Source organism: Halichoeres trimaculatus, unplaced genomic scaffold (genome assembly GCF_033239565.1).
Source record: "Halichoeres trimaculatus isolate MK-OKI-2021-1 unplaced genomic scaffold, fHalTri1.1 fHalTri1_scaffold_12, whole genome shotgun sequence".
In the NCBI taxonomy this organism is placed as follows: domain Eukaryota; kingdom Metazoa; phylum Chordata; class Actinopteri; order Labriformes; family Labridae; genus Halichoeres; species Halichoeres trimaculatus.
The window spans coordinates 36043725-36063427 of NW_027437190.1; the positions used below are offsets into that span (position 1 = coordinate 36043725).

General features: G+C 41.3%; 1 protein-coding gene across 2 annotated transcripts; it reads left to right on the forward strand.

Moving 5' to 3' along the window:
• The first annotated feature begins 192 nt into the window (after window positions 1-192).
• On the forward strand, window positions 193-14136 carry ctss2.1 (cathepsin S, ortholog2, tandem duplicate 1). 2 transcript variants are annotated; one of them, XM_074683462.1, is made up of 8 exons: window positions 193-288; window positions 4665-4789; window positions 4895-5017; window positions 8752-8904; window positions 9316-9540; window positions 11265-11430; window positions 13183-13285; window positions 13478-14136. In XM_074683462.1, exons 1-8 carry the CDS (start codon window positions 270-272, stop codon window positions 13575-13577), a joined length of 1014 nt encoding a protein of 337 aa, XP_074539563.1. In that variant the 5' UTR covers window positions 193-269; the 3' UTR covers window positions 13578-14136. The 2 variants fall into 2 exon arrangements, with proteins under 2 accessions (XP_074539563.1, XP_074539562.1); XM_074683461.1 differs by having other exon boundaries at window positions 11262-11430; window positions 13478-14133.
• The last annotated feature ends 5567 nt before the right edge of the window (window positions 14137-19703 follow it).

Genomic DNA, 19703 nt, shown 5'->3' on the forward strand with positions numbered 1-19703 from the left:
TCTCTTGTTTCCGCGAACACTCTCCTCCTCTTCCTCTGTTTCTGGTTCAGGTGTTTACTGAGAAGCTGTGTGTGTGTGTGTGTGTGTGTGTGTGTGTGTGTGTGTGTGTGTGTGTGTGTGTGTGTGTGTGTGTGTGTGTGTGTGTGTGTGTGTGTGTGTGTGTGTGTGTCTGATGAGGAAGAAGAAGTGATACTCTGATCATGTGACACACACCTCAGAAATATCAAGCAGGAACACACACTCACACACACTCACACACACTGACAGCGATGGCTCTGACAGATCAAGGTGAGTTAAACTCTTTAATCCAAACTTTCATCAAAAACCTGAAACTTTACTGAACTAACGGAACATTTGTGACGGAAACAATCCGTAGATCACAGATTTATGACGTTTATTGTTTTTCAGATTTTAGTTTCGGTTTGAAGTTTCCTTTGTGCGCTCGGTGCAGGTCGAGTGAGTTTATCTGAGCTGTTAAAATATCCTCAGCACTTTGTCTTTGTCTCAGTGTGAAGTTTGTGTTTTTTCTGCAGTTTTTAAAGTTTGGGAGGTTTTAGTTGGAGAAAGTCAAATATTACTTTTTAAGAAGTTAATGTTCACAAGTTAGAGCCTGGACTGACTCTGAGTCTGTTACAGACTGTTTGCTTTAATCAAACCGAGCTTAATTTATCACCTCAGTCAGCTGGAGGCTCTGACACCAACAGGCTGGCTTTAATGTTGATTTAGATTAATTAAACTTTAAGAAATCTGTCTGGAGCTGATGTTTCTGACTGATTTTTCTCCTTTTGGCCTCTGAAAGAGCTTTAAGTCACTAAGTTTAACCTGAAACTGCTTCGACCACTCTTTTACTGTTTATTATCCAGGGGTTCATTTGTTTTTGGATGATATAGCTCAGAGGAAAAATAACTTTTAATCAGTTAAAGTTTCTGAAAAGTTTAGCATCTGGACTAAAGTTGGTGAAATTTTGCTGGAAGCCAAAACGTCACAGAAACTCTAATTTTACACTCGTTAATCACTTTTATTTGATTGAACTTTGACCCAAGTTTTTTCCTCTTAGTCCATCACAGATATTTGCTTTTATCAAATTAAAAAAGTTCCTGTTTCTCCTCTTTAATGATGTTTTCTGGTTCCTGTGTGTCAGACTGTCAGACTGTTAGGTGTGAGTGTAACACACTTAAACTACACACTGAGCTGCTTTGTTGTTTCCAGGTGTAGAAACAGGTGTGTGGCTCACTTCCTGTCACTGTAGAGCCGTGTCGGTCTGGATTTCCTGCGTGACGTCTCTGAACGTTGCTCTCAGCTTGTTTTCAGGCTCAGACTTGAGTGTTCACTCCTCACCTGTGGTCTCGCAGCAGCTGATGACTCTTTGACGCCTCCAGATGAATTTATGGCCTGATCATCACTTTCATTTCTGGTCTTGTGACTACGGCAGAGAGTGGTTTATATAAAGTTCAATAGTTTCATAATTTGAGGAAGTGAAGCTGAACGTCTGATCAGGAGGACGATGGTGAACACATGAAGATCTGTGAGGGTTATTCTGAGCTGGGCTGTAGATCGGTGCGTAAAGCTTCACACAGCTTCAGATAAAACCAAACACATTTTGGTTACCGTCTCTTTAAGACGCATCATCTGTAGAACTCAGAGCATTCTGGTTCCAGAATAGAATGTAGAACTGACCAATGAAAACACACACACACACATAAAAAAAAGAAAGAAAGAAAGAAAGACAATTATCAAGTCACTATTTTGGGATAAAAAGAGGAAATATGGAGATAAAGTCAATTTAAATAAAGACAGGTCACATTGAGGAGATAAAGGGGGAAAAGCAAAACGGCAAAATGACCAAAACAAAAACAGATAATTTTACACCTTTAAGACCTGAAAGCTCGACACCACGGGCTCAGAAACAATCTGTGAGGATAAAACCAAAAACCAGGCAGGTCACATGACTGATGCTGACTCTGTTTCTGAGCTGAGATCAAAATCCTAAATCTTCGATCAGCTGAGGCTGAATCCTGGAGACAAACAGGAAACAGGTCGTTTTTCACACTGCAGTACCACGAGTGTCCACTGGAGGCCAGCCTCAAAAGCAGATGAAAGCACATTTAAACTCATGTGGTTCTTAAATATTTTCAATTTGGGGAATTTTTCATTTGCTTCTTTAACACCTGTAGAAAAACCAAGAAGTGGTTGATAATGTGTTTGACTCACTAAATCAAAAAATCACTTCAATCCAAAAACAGTCGTTTCACTTTTTATTGATGAAAAAAACAATAAACTGATGATGAACTGAGGGTAAGGTGAAAAATGACTTTAACAGTGATCTAATAAAAACAGCAGTCAACAAAAAACTCAGTGACTCCGGCTCAGGCTCCCGCCCTCAGCCACGCCAAACAGAAGGTGACAGCTGACTTCAGAAAGGAAGTCATTTCATAGCTCCGCCCCGTCCCATATGATCCACCAATCACCACTTAGAGTGTTTGTCAAATTAAGAGACATCTGAAATCAACAAATCAGCCTCACAAACAATAAACAAACGATGTCACACCCCAAAAACCTTAAATCTAAGAAACTATAAATTCATTCATGGCTCCTACAACAGCAGACCATGTGATTTAGATGATGATGATGATGATGATGATGATGATGATGATGATAATGATGATGAAGTCTACAGACTGTATCGGAAGCTATACTTTCCCCCCAAAAATTACATATCATATGAGTCAGAGAGAAACATTTCGCCCTCTGCTGGAGGAAAGAGGTAGCTTTTTTCTTATCCAGTTTGTAATCAATGACTCACATTGAGGATTTCAATTTGACAAAAAAAAAAAAAAAAAACAATAATCATTTTGGAACAAATTAAGTCAAGATTTAAAAATGGTTCAACAATAAATCCAGATCCTTATGTGACTTGACTTTGCAGCCGGACCCCTCTAAGATTTGGTGTTCTTAACAATCAAACAAAACGTTTGTTTGGAGCAGAATAAAAAAAAAAAAAAAACTCTGAAAATAAAGTCATTTTGGCAAAAATACAACTTTGTGCATTTTTAATTTGTTTTACTTCAGGTTACAAAACTAGCTTTGCTCTGTACACTCCAAAAAACTAAAATCTTACCAAGTGGTTTTATCAGATTTTCAGTAGAAAATGATTTTTTAGACAAAATCTGAGCCACGTTCACCTGAGCAGTCCAAAAAAACCCTCTTGTTTTTAGTTTTTTAAAGACAAAATTTGGTCTGAATTACTGTAACAAGTAAGAAAAAAATCTGCCAGTGGATGAAGAGAAATTTTTCTTGTATTAAAACATTTTTCTAGTTTCAAGCTAATTTTTCTTGTGGCCTCTGTCAAAAACAAAATTTTCTAAATTTTTTGTTTCCTGATGTGAAGGATGTGGGGCCTTAACCCTGTTTGACTTTGTCTTTCCGTCAAACCTCGAATGATTTATGAACCCTTTCACCGTACTAACTGTTCCCCCAAAGACCGCCACTCCACCCTGAAACCTGACCCCTGAAGCTTCAGCTCCCCAAACCCTGATCCAACAAACCCTGACCCCAAAACCCTGACCCCACAAACCCTGACCCCCAAACCCTGAACCCCAAACCCCGACCCCCAAACCCTGACTCAACAAACCCTGACCCCACAAACCCTGAACCCCAAACCCTGACCCCCAAACCCTGACTCAACAAACCCTGACCCCACAAACCCTGACCCCACAAAACCTGAGCCCACAAACCCTGACCCCCAAACCCTGAACCCCAAACCCTGACCCCCAAACCCTGACCCCCAAACCCTGAACCCCAAACCCTGACCCCCAAACCCTGACCCCACAAACCCTGACCCCCAAACCCTGACCCCACAAACCCTGAACCCCAAACCCTGACCCACAAACCCTGACCTCACAAACCCTGACCCCACAAACCCTGACCCCACAAACCCTGACCCCACAAACCCTGACTCAACAAACCCTGACCCCACAAACCCTGACTCAACAAACCCTGACCCACAAACCCTGACCCCACAAACCCTGAGCCGAGCTTCAGCTCCCAGAAAGACGCGTTTGACATGAAAGAAACTCTGACGCTGTGTGACTAAGCTTTACGTTGTTGGTTTGAAGGAAACAGAGCTGTTAGTGGAGGAAACTGATAACCCTGACTTCCTGTTGGGTCAAAGTGTCTGTGGAGAGGCAGAACGGCGTGACCCCCTGACCTGAATCAGCTGATCGAAAAGAGACGTTAGAGACGGATCGATCTGTCTGCTGTGAATACAGAAACACACGATAAATTTATCTCTGCGCTTTAAAACGAGCTGCACAGGAAGTTGCTGAACTCTGTGGGAGCTGAGGACGAGTTGCAGCAGGCGTCTTACCTCTTACCTCACCGCTGGTCCCTGAAACCCGCCTGTGAAACCACTTCCCCCTCACATAGCGAGCTCCCCGAGCGTCTCTGAGCGTCTCAGATCCAGAGGGTCGTTATTTGTTGATTTTAACCTCAGCTGATCGGAGCTGATTCTGTTTTTATTCAGTTTAAAGTTTGTTGACGCTAAAACCGTCTGAGCTGACATCCTGACTCCTCTGTGGTGTGTGTGTGTGTGTGTGTGTGTGTGTGTGTGTGTGTGTGTGTGTGTGTGTGTGTGTGTGTGTGTGTGTGTGTGTGTGTGTTCACAGGCCTCGTCTTGCTGAGCCTCCTGCTCGTCTCCTCGTCTCTCGGCGTGGCGAGCGCCTTCGACTGGCGGCTGGACGACCACTGGCAGCTGTGGAAGAAGACGCACGAGAAAAAGTACCCGAACGAGGTTTGTGGACGGAAACGTGAAACTCTCTGTTTCCACGCAGAAAAAATCCATACATGCGATTTATTTCCCCGTACGCGCTCTGACCTCGTGTGTGTTTTTCTCGAGGTGGAAGATGTGCGCCGCCGGGGATTGTGGGAGAAGAACCTGATGCTCATTACGATGCACAACCTGGAGGCCTCGATGGGGCTCCACACCTACGATCTGAGCATGAACCACATGGGAGACATGGTGAGCACCTCCTCCTCGCCGCGGCGTGGAGCCGCATCGATCCGCGGTGATCACCTTTGTTCATTAAGGAGCCGGATGCTGACGACAGGAGGAGGTCAGGGAGGCGCGGAGCGGGAACAGAGCAGAGTCTGAACCTCCAGCTCACAGATAATCTTTAGATTAGAGAGTTTTTGTTTCCACGCTGCCGTATTGACCACGCTGGGCTCCCAGGAGGCCCCACGGGCTGCGCGAGCGCCGTGTCAGTGGGTTCCTGCTAATTTAATCAGATGCAGTTTAGTTTGGGGATATGAAGCAGGAGGATACATATTCATGGCTGCAGCTCAGGACTGACAGCGAGGAGCGACTCCAGCATCAGGAGGAGTCGGAGCTCAGATCTCCTCAGGGGCCGCGGGGCCAGAGGAAACGCGTTTCATAAGATCTCACCAAAGTTTCTCCAGACGAAACTTCACTTTCTGTGTTTACCCGCTCACCATCCACGTCCAGGGTTTCCAGGAAGAACACAAATTCATTTACAGACAAAAAGTCTCTTTGATTACACAGAAAGAGTCAGTTTTCAGAGCCAAACGCAGCAGCCAGCTCTGCTCTGAAAACATGAACGCTGAGTGAAAGTGTTAAACCAGAAACCACAGACACATCAGCTCCAGCAGCTGATCCTCACAGCAAAACCAAACAGGTTCAGACTCTGGCTCAGGAAACAGTTTTTAGTCTGAGTTCAACATTTCTTTATTTTTTTATTTTTTTTAATAACTTGTTATTATAGTGACGAGTTTTGCCCATATATGGTCATGTCTGAGTTGACTGACAGGTGGAAACCCTGCAGCTGTCTGTGGAGAGGATGTAGTCCGGCCTCTTTACCTCGTAACTCAAACAGCCAGGTAGAGTTGAGTGTTTTCAATATGGCCGCCATCGACCATGGGCTTCAAATCTCTGCATCAGAAACGAATGGGTGACATCATAGACCCCTGTTCCAGCAAAGCTCGTTTGGTAGTTCTTGTCACTTTCTTCCTAAGAACTGGTTTGGTTTTCCATCACTAAGGAGCCACGTTGGAGCTACGTCATTGCGTCACCTGTTTCCGCGTAAACACAGATTTTTTTTCTCTGCATTTTTGCATTTTGGGGTTAAACTTGGTGAAAAAGGGCCTTAATCTGTGATTGTTGTCAATCAATCAGTCACTCAATCTTTATTTGTATAGCGTTAAGTCATAACTAACGTTATCTCAAGACACTTTACAAAAACATTCACAGGTCTAGACCCGTAAATGTTAATAAAATGTTATTAGCAGAAACCCAACATCAAGACAAGATAAGGAGTCTGATCTTATCTAAATCCACCATGAGAACAGGACTTTGCAGCATTTAGTAAGTTACAATGGAGAGGAACAACTTCCCTTTAACAGGCAGAAACCTCGGACAGAACCAGACTCATGTTAGACAGACATCTGAGGAGACTGTGACTTGTGGTGGTTGTGGCTTTATTTTTCCTGACCGTCATTCATAGTGAGTGTGCTCATCTGTGTGTGTGTGCAAAAATGCCAACAAAACCACAGATGACTCTCAGCAGCTCTCCTTTTTAACAACGACTGTTTTCACCACTGCTCGTTGGTTACTGTAGCCCCGCCCCCTGGCCCCTGACGTAGTCCGTGGTTCGCTCTGACCCAGTAAAGAGTCTGTGTTTGCTAAGATCCAGTTTTTAGCCCCTGGACCCAGAGCTTTGTCTGTGGAAACACAAAGAACCAGGACCAGGACCAGCTCGGTAAAAAAGTGGTGACAGAGTCTGCCTCTATTTAATGAAAAGTCTGTAAATGAGAAAATCAGTTTTCAACCAGCTAAATTTACCAAACGTTCCCCGTGGGATTAACAGAGTGTTTCTGATCCTGAAATTTGGGGAGAAAGTAAAACTTCTGAGAAAACCAAGAAAGAATTTGAAGGAGAATAAAAAAAAAACTGTTTTTAACTTTAAATCTACAAATTTTCAAAATAAAAAAGAATAAAAAGACATTTTTTTTTGCATTATCAGAGATTATAAGTAAGATCTGTGACATCAGCTGACTTTATAACTTTATATTTTATCGTCCTCTGAACATTTCTGCACCTTCACTAACACAGCCCTGCTCTCTGAGCCGTTTCAGAGCCAACCTTACTCTCTCCTCAAAAACCCATCCTGTTCCTTCTGCTGTGATCAGAGATGGATGAACTGGACTCAGTGAAGTTTTTAACTCTGTCGGTCACAGACTGAGCTGTAGTTCACAGTCTGAGTCCTGCAGACATTCCTTATGTTAGGAGGAGCAAACACGTTTCTCTTCCTGAATCTGCGACGTGTCTCAAACATCAGACTTTAAATAAAATATCTGAGGTGAGCTTCTGTGAGGGTCTGAGCAGAGTTTAACCAGAGATCCTGACCTTTACGCAGACTTTCAGCGTCTTTGCTCCGCTCGCTGACCTGACGTGACTTTCAGCCGTGGCTGCAGCTGTTTTCTCTGAAAAGCTCTGAAAACAATCGGTGAGATTCAGACGTCCCCAGGGTTGATCCAGGTTTATCAGAGAGAAAACACAGAACGTCAGTTATTCCTCATGTTTACCAGGCTGCAGTAAATCCCCTGTTCTCTAGTTTCACTTCCTGATCGTCCAAACCAGAGGTCTGCAGCCTTTACTTTATTAGGAGACATTTTACCTGAGCTCAGCTGGATTAAAGTCATTCAGGAGAAACAAAATCTACTTTATCTTCACTTAAAAGGACAAAAATAAAATGTAAAAAGCTCAAAACAAAGTTAAAATCTATTGAACATATATCTAAACAAGATTTTTTTTTGTTTATAAAATTCTACATGTGATGTCTTTTATTTAGAAAATTGCAAATATGAAAAAATGAAAAATAGTTATGCCATATACTTAACGAGTTTTGAGAAAAAAAAAAAAATTCACTAAGTTGCAAAATCTTCCAAAAATTTTGAAATTTCAAAAAGTTGCAATTTTTTAAAGGAAATAAATTCTAAAAAATTGCAAAACTTTGCTAAAATTTCATAAATTTGCAAAAAATAATTAAGAAAAAAAGGTTATTTTTTTAAAGAAATAACTGTTAAAAATGTGCAGTAATTTGCATTAATTTATTCAATTTGCAGAAATTTTAAAAAATTGTTTTTTTAAAAAAATGTGTGATTTAAAACAAAAAAAAATTATGAATTATTTTCCCCCAAAAAATTAATATAAACAATTTGCAAAGATTTTCAGAAATGTAAAAGTTTTTAAATTTGAAAAAAGTTGCAATAGTTTGCAAAATCTTCCAAAAATCTGGATGTTTTTTCAAAATTTGAATATTGTCACAATTTTTTTTAAAGCTTAATTGCTAGAGGTGATGCATAATTAGTTCAGCAAAACATTAACACATGATTTTATTTAGTGTCAGTGTCTTTAATCATCAATACCCTCTGTAAGAAAAATAACTATTCTTTATTTAAATAATATTTTTTAAAGCTACAAGGAGCTGCAGCAGAGGAGACAAAGGGCCGCATGAGGGTCCAGAGCCACAGGTTGAACACCCTCGATCCAAACAGCTAATGTTTGAACGACATTCAGTTAAACAACTTCAGTTAAACATGAAAGAAGTTAGATTGAAAATATAAAATAATCAATGTTTGACTGAAGTTTCAGTTTCATTTCACATCACTGTGGTGTGAAATATGTTTTATGAATGAGTCTGAGACCAGATCCTGTCCTCCTCCTCCTCCTCCTCACAGACAGAAGAGGAGATCCTGCAGCAGTTCGCCACGCTCACGCCCCCCACCGACATCCAGAGGGCGCCATCTCCATTCGCAGGGGCCACGGGCGCCGATGCTCCCGACACGCTGGACTGGAGGGATAAGGGCTGGGTGACCAAAGTCAAGATGCAGGTTTGGAAACTCGCTGTAGTCATCACATGAGACGTGTTTCCCACAATCCTCCTGTTCCTCTGCTGTCACAGAGATGGTGTTCAAACAGGAAGTCGTCACCACAGCAGATGGTTTAGTAACACTTAGTGTTCCCAGATCTCTGCGTGACTCATTTTCAGTTAGAAATCACTTTGTTTAGGAGAAGATCGGCTAAATCAGCGTTTCCTATCTGAGGTCAGAGGTTTTAACACTCAGAGTCAGGAGAAAAGTGAAGTGAATCTTTGGAGAAAATCTTTCCAAAACTTCCCAAAACTTCACATCAGAGGTTTTCTGTTTCAGAAACGCCCTGACCTGCTGAAAACAGAGACTTTAAACCTGTTAAAGTGAACTTAAGGGACACGCTCAGGATATTAAAGGTGTTTCTTCCTCCAGGGTTCTTGCGGCTCCTGCTGGGCCTTCAGCGCTGCGGGGGCCTTGGAGGGTCAGTTAGCAAAGACCACGGGGAGACTGGTGGACCTGAGCCCCCAGAACCTGGTGGACTGCTCCTCCAAGTACGGGAACAAAGGCTGCGACGGAGGCTTCATGCACCGCGCCTTCCAGTACGTCATCGACAACCAGGGCATCGACTCCGACGCGTCCTACCCCTACACCGGATACGTAAGTACAGCGTGATTGGCCAGCTCTCTGGACAAACTTTACAGCAGACAATGATTAAATTCAGGTCTGCTTTTTTTAAAAAAAAATGGAAACACTCCGTCTGACGTCTTGGAGATAATTTTTCTTGTTTTTTACTAGCTTTTCTGCTGTTCTGCCTTTGCAGATACTTGGTAAATTTAAAAAAAAAAAAATATACTCATTTCTTTTTCTTTTTAATTTTTGAAATTTTTGCAAATTCTTGAAATGTATTATTATTTTTTTTTAATTTACTTTATTCTTTTTTTTGCAAAATTAATTGAGTTTATTTTTTATAATTTTGTAACTTTTGGAAACTTCAATTTTTTTTAATCTAATATTTTTTTATTCTTTTTTACAAACTTATTTAATTCAGTTAATTTTTTTTTTTGCACATTTTAACATTTTATTTTTGTGATTTTTTGATTATGCAAATTTTGAAAATATTTTTGCAATTTTTGTATATATATTTTTTAAGACATCATGTGTACTATTTCATAAATTTCAACAACCTTTCTTTTAGATAATTATTCACAAGATTTTTCTGTGTTTTTAATTTTATACACTTTTTGTTTTTGTTGTGAAGATAAAGTAGATTTTGTGGCTCCTGAATGACTCTAATCCAGGTGAGCTGAGGAAAAATGGCTCTTATGAAAGTAAAGGCTGCAGAGCCCTGATCTATAGTTGGGGCAGCCTTGGTGTTTGAGGCCCAGTCAGGTGGTCCTTATGAGATGAACTCATTATTTCAACAAGTCTTGTGAAAATCTCATGGAAACTTTGGGAGATCTTCACGATTTTTATGAACTTCCCACATTGTTACTTTTAATCCATGTTTAAAACATGAGGAAGCAGAACAGCCGCTCTCTAAGGGACTGGGACTACATCTGATAAGTGTGGCTGAGCAGAGAGAGGAGCACAGAGACAAATGATTTCCTGTAGCCCAGTTCTCCTCCTTTTCCTCCTGATGCTCGATCAAACGCTCAGACACAATCGTCTTGTTTCTGAAATGTCTAAACTATTTTCTTAACACTCATCTGCAGCAAATTCGACATTAATTTGAACATTTTGAAGCAGGAAGTCTTCTGCGTCTAGTTTCCTCAGAGATGAACTCAGCTCAGAGAGTTTATGGATCAGTAACGTGAAAAAGCAGCAGCTGACTCCTCAGAAAGCTCCCTCCTTCACAGTAACCTTCTTCTCTCCTCTGATTCTGGTTTTTCCTCGAATGTTAATGTTGTTTTTGAGAGGAAACATGTAAATTCAGAGCAAGCTCAGATTTGGTGGAGAAGTGTCTGAGAGTGGAGGATGTGGGTGGAGGAGAAGTTGAGTCTGACCCTCGAGGCTGCAGACAAACACTCTCCTCACTCCTCTGTTCTCTGCGTTAATGTCTCTTTGGAGCAACAATAAATTAATCGGAGCGGACAACATGTTTGTCCTCCAGGCTTCATCTGATCACTGCTGTTAGAGTTGGTGAGGAGGAGGAGGAGGAGGAGGAGGAGGAGGAGGAGGAGGAGGAGGAGGGCAGGTCTGAGCTGATCCAGCAGCCTGGTGGAGGTGTTGAGTCTCTAATTTACCAAAGTAAACCTCTGTGTGTGTGAAATATTCTCCTGATGAGCTCAGTCAGAGTTTGGGAACCAGGAGCTGCTCTCAAACCGTTTCTGAAACTTCTTCGTCTGTATTTTTAAAAACTTTTACCGTCTCCTCTTCAGCAGTCGCAGCAGTGTCACTACAACCCACAGTACCGCGCCGCCAACTGCTCCAGCTACAGCTTCCTGCCTGAGGGGGACGAGGGCGCTCTGAAGCAGGGGCTCGCCACCATCGGACCCATCTCCGTGGCCATCGACGCCACGCGGCCCAGATTTGCTTTCTACAGGAGCGGTACGTCACAGACGCCTTTCTTTAAGACCAGAAACAGACACAGAGATTCAGATCTCTGGACCAGGGGTCTTCAACCTGTGGCTCTGGGGCCTCATGTGGCCCTTTGACTCCTCTGCAGTGGCTCCTCGTAGCTTAAAACAAATATTATTAAAATAAAATTTAAAAAAAAATAGACAGAAAAAAGGAAAAAGAGGTTTTAATTCTGTGCAGATGGATTGATTAAACTTCCAACTTTATAAAAATACTTTTTATCTAGCAAGACATAAGCAAAATGTTCAGCAAAATGATCAAAATATGAAATCGGATTGAAGTTTTTTTTCACAGATTTTTGAATTTCTTGTAAATTTTTAAAATGTAATTTTTTATTTTATTTTCTGCAAATTTTTGAAGTTTCATTATTTATTTAATTTTTGGCAAATTTTTGAAATTTCATTTTTTATTTTATTTTATTTTCTGCAAATTTTTAAAATTTCAATTTTTAATGATTTTTTGGCAAATTGTTAAAATGTCATTTTTTATTTAATTTTTGGCAATATTTTGAAATTTCATTTTTAATTAAATTTTTGAAATTTCAATTTTTATTTTATTTTTAACACATTTTTGGAATTTCATTTTATTTAATTTTTGGCAAATTCTGAAAATTTTATTTTTCATTCAATTTCTGGCAAATTTTTGAAATTTCATTTTTTTTATTTGGACTATTTCTTTTATAATTTAATGAACAACATATTTTGCAGATTAACTACATTAATTGTGATTAATTTTGTGATTTTTGAAAAATTTTGCAACTTTTTGAACATTTCTGCAAAATTTGCAATTTCTATTTTTTAAAAATTTCTTTTGTTTAAGTTTATATTTTTGTAGCAAATTTATTCAAAATAAAATACTACGACTTTACATGTTCAATTTTATGAATATGAACAACTAGATTTTCCTTTTGATGGAATTTTATGCACTTTTTGTCTTCATTGTGAAGATAAAGTAGATTTTTTGGCTCCTGAATGACTCTAATCCAGCTGAGCTGAGGAAATATGGCTCCCTTCAGAGTAAAGGTTGAGGACCCCTGAAGAATATTTTTTCTCTGCATCTGTCAGTTTCACCTCAGAGCAGATTAAAGCTCAAGTTTGCTCCAGAGCTTTTTAACGGTTGATACCTGCAGCTTTCTGAGCTTCAGGCTGCAAAGTTCAGATCTGCAAAAACTGAAATATGAGCAAGTATTTGTGTCTTTTTATGCTTTTATTTTGAAGAGGACAGGGCAGGAAACAGGTGGGAGCTGGGGGTTGACCTCCTGCGACCTAACTACTTCCTCAAACTGCAGAAGTTGAAGCTTCTCTGAGGACACTGTTGAAAAGTTTTCTTTCAAACTTTCTGGTTTCATCAATTTTGGCGCCTCCTGTTGGTCAAACACACAAACATCCTTCTGCTGATCTTCTGCTGAACCTGCTGATGAAAAACTCTCATTTTTCTCTTCCTTAACAGTGAAACACGAGTTAAATGCTGTAAATACAGAAGCTATGGTTCATCCCTGCTGTTTTTTTTACAGGTACAGCAAGTCTTAGGTTTCAGTGTTTTCCAGTCGGTGATTAAACCTCGTGACGGGAGCTTTAAAAAGTCTGACCTCAGGAAACTTTGGGGATCAGTGTGAGCTTTAGCGATGAGAGCTGCGTGTTGTTTCTGAAAACATTTTCAGGGTTTAACTGCTCATGGGAAACGATAATCAGAGGATCTGGATCTGTTGTTTTTCTGTTTCAGGCGTGTACGACGACCAGAGCTGCACGCAGAAAGTGAACCATGGCGTGCTCGCCGTGGGCTACGGCACCCTGAACGGACAGGACTACTGGCTGGTGAAGAACAGGTGAGACCGGCGGCGGCGGCGGGGCTCAGCGTTTGCTGACTGTGCTGACACCAGAACAGACTTTAAGCTCCACAAACACGTTCGTGTGGAGCGGTGGTGTTTGCAGAGCTGCTCTAAATGAAACCTTCGGTGTGACGGAGGAGAAACGGCCTCAGAGCGTTCTGCTAACAGCTCTTTGTCTTTCCTCTCCAGCTGGGGCGAGCGATTTGGAGACAAAGGCTACATCCGGATGGCCCGCAACAAGAACAACCAGTGTGGCATCGCCCTGTACGGCTGCTACCCCATCATGTAGCCTGAGAGGGCCTGACGCAGCTCCAACCTCCACCTTTTTATCTATTTTTACCTGTTTTTTTTATCATGATTTTATTGTTCCTGTTGATAAACTCACTTTAACGCCTCCGACGGGCAGAAATGACCAATCCTCAGATACTACAACGACTCTTTGTGCCTCGTTAACGTCTTTAAGTGTTTGTTTTTTTAAATCTGAAATAAAGACACAGATTCAGGTCACTCCATCAGATCCTGATCAGCTCAGCGTCTGCCTCTCTGGTTGTTTCTGGAGGCGATGAACGTGAGGATGTGATTTTACATCATCACTTTCAGCTCTGCGTGTCTTCATTGTTGATTGGGAAATTGTTTTGTTGGTTTGTTTGGTGTTTACATGTGAGGAAGGAGGAGCTGCAGAGATCGATGGCACCGTGGGCGCTCGGTGTTTCTCCGGTCTCGTGCTCATGCTGATGTGATGGCGTGTCCTGAGCCCGCCCCCTGCAGGCAGGAAGCAGCGTCACAAAGAAAAACTTCTGGAGCTTTCTGCTTTTTCTTTTCCTCCTCCTGGATCAGAGGTCTGCGACCTGTAGCTCCAGAGCCTCATTTGACTTTTTTAAAAAAAATTTTAAAAATTTAAATTTCAGATTTTTAAAATTTGAGCAGATTTATCAAACTTTATCAAAGTTTTGGATATTTTAGAAAATATTTAATTCCTTTTTTAATTTTTTTTTCCAAATTTATTAAATTCCTTTTTTTTTTTTTTTTTTTTTACATTTTTTTTGTAAAATTTTTGAAATTTCAAAAACAGTTCCTCCTCTTATCAGGAGATACTGTGGCCATCATATATATACATATGAATGTTCAGTACCCGTCAGAAGAAGAAGTCGTCCAGAGAAACAGTAGTGATGGTATTGAAAAGATTTTATTGATACTAATGACCTTATCAATTTCTCTTATTGATCCAATTCTTGATAAATTCTGTGGTTTTCTCTGTACAAAAAGAAGCTCGACAGGTTTTTTAATTGAGTTGATAAAGGAATAAATATGAAGCTAGTTTCTGGATCTGGATTTCTCTGGGCGTAAATAAATAAAGATATGAACCAATCACACCTCATGTGTCGTTGATGTACTGTTTGTGATGTTATTGACTGAAGTACGACATCTAGTGTCTCAAAGTGGTCATAGCGTTGCTCTGAGTTGTTTGGAACCTTGCCGTAGTTATGAAGCCGCCATGGGCCTCCAGGATCTGATGTTTGGACTGTTTTCCAAACCACGTATGACGGACTACGTGTGACTGTAGTTTGTAGTCTGACTGTTCTGTTGGGTCTGTTTTGTAGTAAACTGCTCAGGTTTTGGGTTTCGGAGGGCGGAGCTACAGCTAATGATTTTTTTTTTTAACCTTAATTAAAAATGTACAAAACAAACTTTGGGTAGATCTTAATATTTTAGTTATTTTGTTCATCACATCACAGCAGAAACATCAGATTTAATTTAGAATCTTACACCAAAAAAAAACAAATTAAAAAAACATAATTATTGGTTTGTATGGACTTTAATCAATTTGTAGAGGTAAAAAACTCTTTTACAACCAGAAGTGACAAGATTTACAGGTGTTTCTTTCTCATCACTTCACTTCTATCTCACGGACCGTCTAACATTAGTGTTGTTGTATTGTAGTTGTAATGCTGACTCATTCCAGTAGATGGCAGTAATTTACTGAAACCTGCCACATAACCCTAACCTTACATAGACAAACAGTGTTAGTGCCGTGCATTGTGGGAAACAGTATGCCAGGTAGACTGGTCCGTTGCATACTGAGAAAATTCCCTGGATCAGTAGGACATCCGGCAATTTTTGGCATACTGCCAATTTTGCAAGTTTTTGCCTCCTGACTACTGACTTATGCCGTTTTTTGGTAAATAAGGAGATTTATGCCTTGTTGAAAGTATTGAACAGGAATCTCCTGTCAGAGAGTAAAGCTCATTTCTTTCTGAGTTTAGTTCTTCAGTCAAACTTCAAGCTGAAAATCCTGAATCAGAGTTTTCTTAGGAAAGCTAAGCTAGCTGCAGCGGAAGGCTAGGCTAGCTGCGGCGGAAAGCTAAGCTAGCTGCGGCGGACAAGTCAATAGCCCCCCCCCTTTTTTCCCAAATGGTTCACTTCAGTCTGTCTCAGCACAGCACACATTTTACGGCATTTCCACTGATACCGGGACAGACCCCCAAATAACCGAAATGAGCCCACCCACTGCCAGACTAACCCGATTATGGGAAAGTGGAGCTACAACGCTGTACAACCAAGCCAACCCGTACCCAACCGTACTGATCTGAACCGGACTGCTTGGTGGAAATGGGCCTAATGTAAGGTCTGGCAGATCTGGTGTAATGTAAAAAAAGCACAAACGCTGACGATGTTGACGGATTGACCCATTTCTCATGGATTCTGAAAAGGAACTGGTTTTGATCCCCATCGCTGAGGGACAGTCTGCTGCTTCAGGAGTAGGGCTGAACAATTAAGCCGACATCGCAACATGATGAAATGCAATTTTCAAATCACAAAGTCTGCAATTAATCAAAAAAAAAAAAAAAAAAGAGTTTCATGTACACAGACCTGGAGGAAATACAGGAACTTGTACAGAGATCCACAATAGAATGACTGTGACCCTACAGAAGAGGATAAGGGCCGCAAAAAACAACAACAAAAAAAAAAAACAGGAAATAAAACAAAAAATAAAAAAATATTTAAAAAAAAAATAGATGTCCAATTTTTTGTTTATTACTAAATTTTTGAACAAAAAATTAAGAATTCCTAAGATTAAAGTCAGAATTCTGTGGAAGAGGATTAGGACCTCTACAAAAAAAAAGAGAAAAAGTTCATTTATTTTTAAATACTATTTTTTATGATAAAAAGTGAGAATTCTGAGACTAAAGTCAGAACTCTGAATTTTCTTAAAATATTATTTATTTACTTATTTTGTTCAGTGGCTTTTATCTTATCCCTTAATATCCTTTGTTCACTTTGTTCTATATAGTTTGTTTTTCTCACTGACAACTGCTGGTCAGCCAAATTTCCGTGTTCCTTTTTTTCTTTTTCAATCAAAAATTGCAGGAAAGAAATGTTTATATGTTGACAGTATTCTTTATCATGTTGGTCGTGCTATGGAACGACTTAGTGACTCTGTATGGTGAATAACGCAGAAGATAAATGTCCCTCCCAAACAAAATCAGATGCTAAATCGCAATCGCAAAATTGGTCCAAAAAATCATCGCAATTTGATTATTTTCCAAAATTGTTTAGTCCTAATCAGGAGACCAAAGCTAGATGCCTAAAAACAACGGTGAAAGGACGTCTGAACGTCTCTTTGCTCAGTGGGATGTTAGCTAACAGCATAAATACCCAATCGAGTCTTTTCCTGATTCCTGATTGAGAAGGAAACCAGTAAATCAGCAGAATCGAGTCGTTAGATTGTGACTTATATAAAAGTACAAAGATGAAGCGAGGATTCAGAGGAGCAGTCTCACTGCCGGCCTCTCAAACCTCCAGCGTCTTGCTAACACCTCCTAGCGTCTTGCTAACACCTCCTAGCGTCTTGCTAACACCTCCAGCGGGGCCACGAATGAGTCACAGAGATCAGAGTTGGGTTACAAATGAGTCATTTTTATTTTTTTAGTGCAACATCACAACAAACAATTTTCACATGAGGTATTCAAAGGGATTTTCTTTAGTTGTTGATACAAAATGTCCCACCATGATTGACGTTTAAAGTGTTGTGTATCTTTTTTTAAAGCCTTTGGTTGGTTAGCCACATTCATTAGTAAGTCTAACACATGGACAAGAATGGCACGATAAGCATGGTGGGTCGAGTCCGAGCCCAGGAAAGTCCGACTCAGTCAAATATAATATTTCCCTGGGCTCGTCCCCGCTTAAAGCTTTTTGTATGGATTCATTAACTCCTACTTACAACAGTGGGATCAAACAGTATTTCAACTACACTAAACATTTTGGAAAAACAGGGGTGGGAGGGGTGGCTTACAAATGTGGAAAAATAGCTTCTGACTCCTCCGACCTTTTTTATTTTGGGATGAGTGCTTGATTCTTGGGCTTTTCGGTTATAGCGAGTCACATGATTCGAGTTTTGGGAAAACAAGGAATAGGCAACGTTGATTACAGCAAGATCCTCCTTGCTTGGATTGTCACCTCCTTCTTTTTTTTGGTCTTGAGAATGATTTTATTTACAGGACATGGACGGTTGGGACGCTCGAGCATACCGGACGTTAGCTTTGGCTGGACGGGGGCCGCGGCGGGCTCCTGTTGCGGATTGATTCCAGCACATTTGGTTTGGAGTAAAAGGCATGAAGAAGAAGAAGAAGAAGAAGAAGAGACGGATGGACAGACAGATAGATAGATAGATAGTTAGACAGACACCCTGACAGGATGGATTCTTTGGTTAAGGAATATCTTTGCCACACAACATCTCACACAGTTGAGGTAGATGGGTAAAGTCTTCATGTACACACAGGGAGAGGACGGGGACGGACAAACGGACGGACGGACGGGGGGACACTGGGGTCACAGAGTCAAAAGACTTCCATCTGAAGACACTGCCTCATGTCAGTTTCTCAGTTCCAGTCCAACGTAAAACTGTGTCATGAAACGTAAAGAGCACGCCAAGCCCCACTGGTGCTTTGAATCCTCTGAGTGCTACGGTAGCTCCGATAGGAAACTGCTAAAACTACCCATGATACATTTTGATTCAGCAGTAACCCATCAATCTTTGGTTGTTTTCTTTTTGGTTTATCAAAACAAAAAAATCTGTTTTTTTTTCTGGTCTTTTTTGTCTTTTTTTTAATCTGAAAGTATCTCTCAGCTTTCCTGTTCTCTCCACCCTTGTTTCTGGGTCATGTCTCCAGAAAATCCACTAGGGGGTGCTGCAGGTTTATCTGGCACTGCGGCCCACACCTGCAGCAGCCTCCTCCTCCCTCCTTTCCTCCCTCCTCTGCACAGAAAGGGGAGATCTGTGCGAGCTGACAGGAGCAGAAGGAGGCGCGGTGCGAAAAGCCCTGTCTCCATTTTGGGCTCCCAGTCAGAGAGACAAAGAGGAACCTGAGAGGTGTCACCTCAGCTTTGATACCATGACAGTGGTAAGCAGGGGTCGGCAGAGGAGCCACCCCCCCGCGCTCCCCACCGCCGCCCCCCTTTGCTCTCAGCATGCTTACAATTGTTGCTCATTAAAGTTTAATTCAGCTCCATGCCCCACCACTCCAACCTCCACCTCCCATCCTCAAACAACCTCCCTCCCACCACCTCCTCCTCCTCCTCATTCTGGGTGATTCAGCCTCCTCTCTGATCTCCCCCGCCCCCTCTGAATGCCCCCTAAAGCCCACAGGTCTGGCCACGAGCGGACCCCAGACCAGATACCCAGAGAGGAGACGGGATGAAAAAAGCCTGCTCTTTGAAGTCTGCGAAAAAGTCGATGGCCTCTTTCATGACCGCTCGTCTTTCAAGTGCACGCTGTGAAGGGGGCCCTGGCAATCCGCCCCTTCCAACGCTAAAGACGGAAAAAAACAGAAACAGAGAAAGAGCGGAGAACAGCCAGGCCGTCCTCGCTGCTCTTTGGCAGCATTTACACCAGGGTCACGGACTCTGGTCGGTTTTTCTCCTCATTTGGAAATCAACAAAGCAGAATGCTGACGATTCAAATCACCAAGAGACTCTGAAAATCCCCCAAAACCCAAGATGATCAGGATTAAACCCAAACACTTTAGAGAAACAAGGGACAGACTCAAACTCTGGGATCTTTGGAAAACAGTCGGACTCCTCGAGGTACAAAGACGATGCCGACAAGATGCCTCACAACCAAACCAGAGAACTACAGAGGATAAGGAACAAAACACAAAACCCTGTGAAGTCCAGGACAACCCTTCAAGGCCAAGAAAACAGATTCCTACAGGATAAAACTCTTCGGACCTTGAGGGCCAAATCAAATCGAATGTCCAGGCAATCCAAAATTCACTAATAATGATCGACGACCCGGATTAAAATCATGGGACCAACAGATAAAGATGAAGAAACCCAAGAAACACTAAAGTGAAGTGACGCCAATCCAGGATCAGAACAGTCAAAGAACGACCTTAAGAGCATCAGGCACATCATC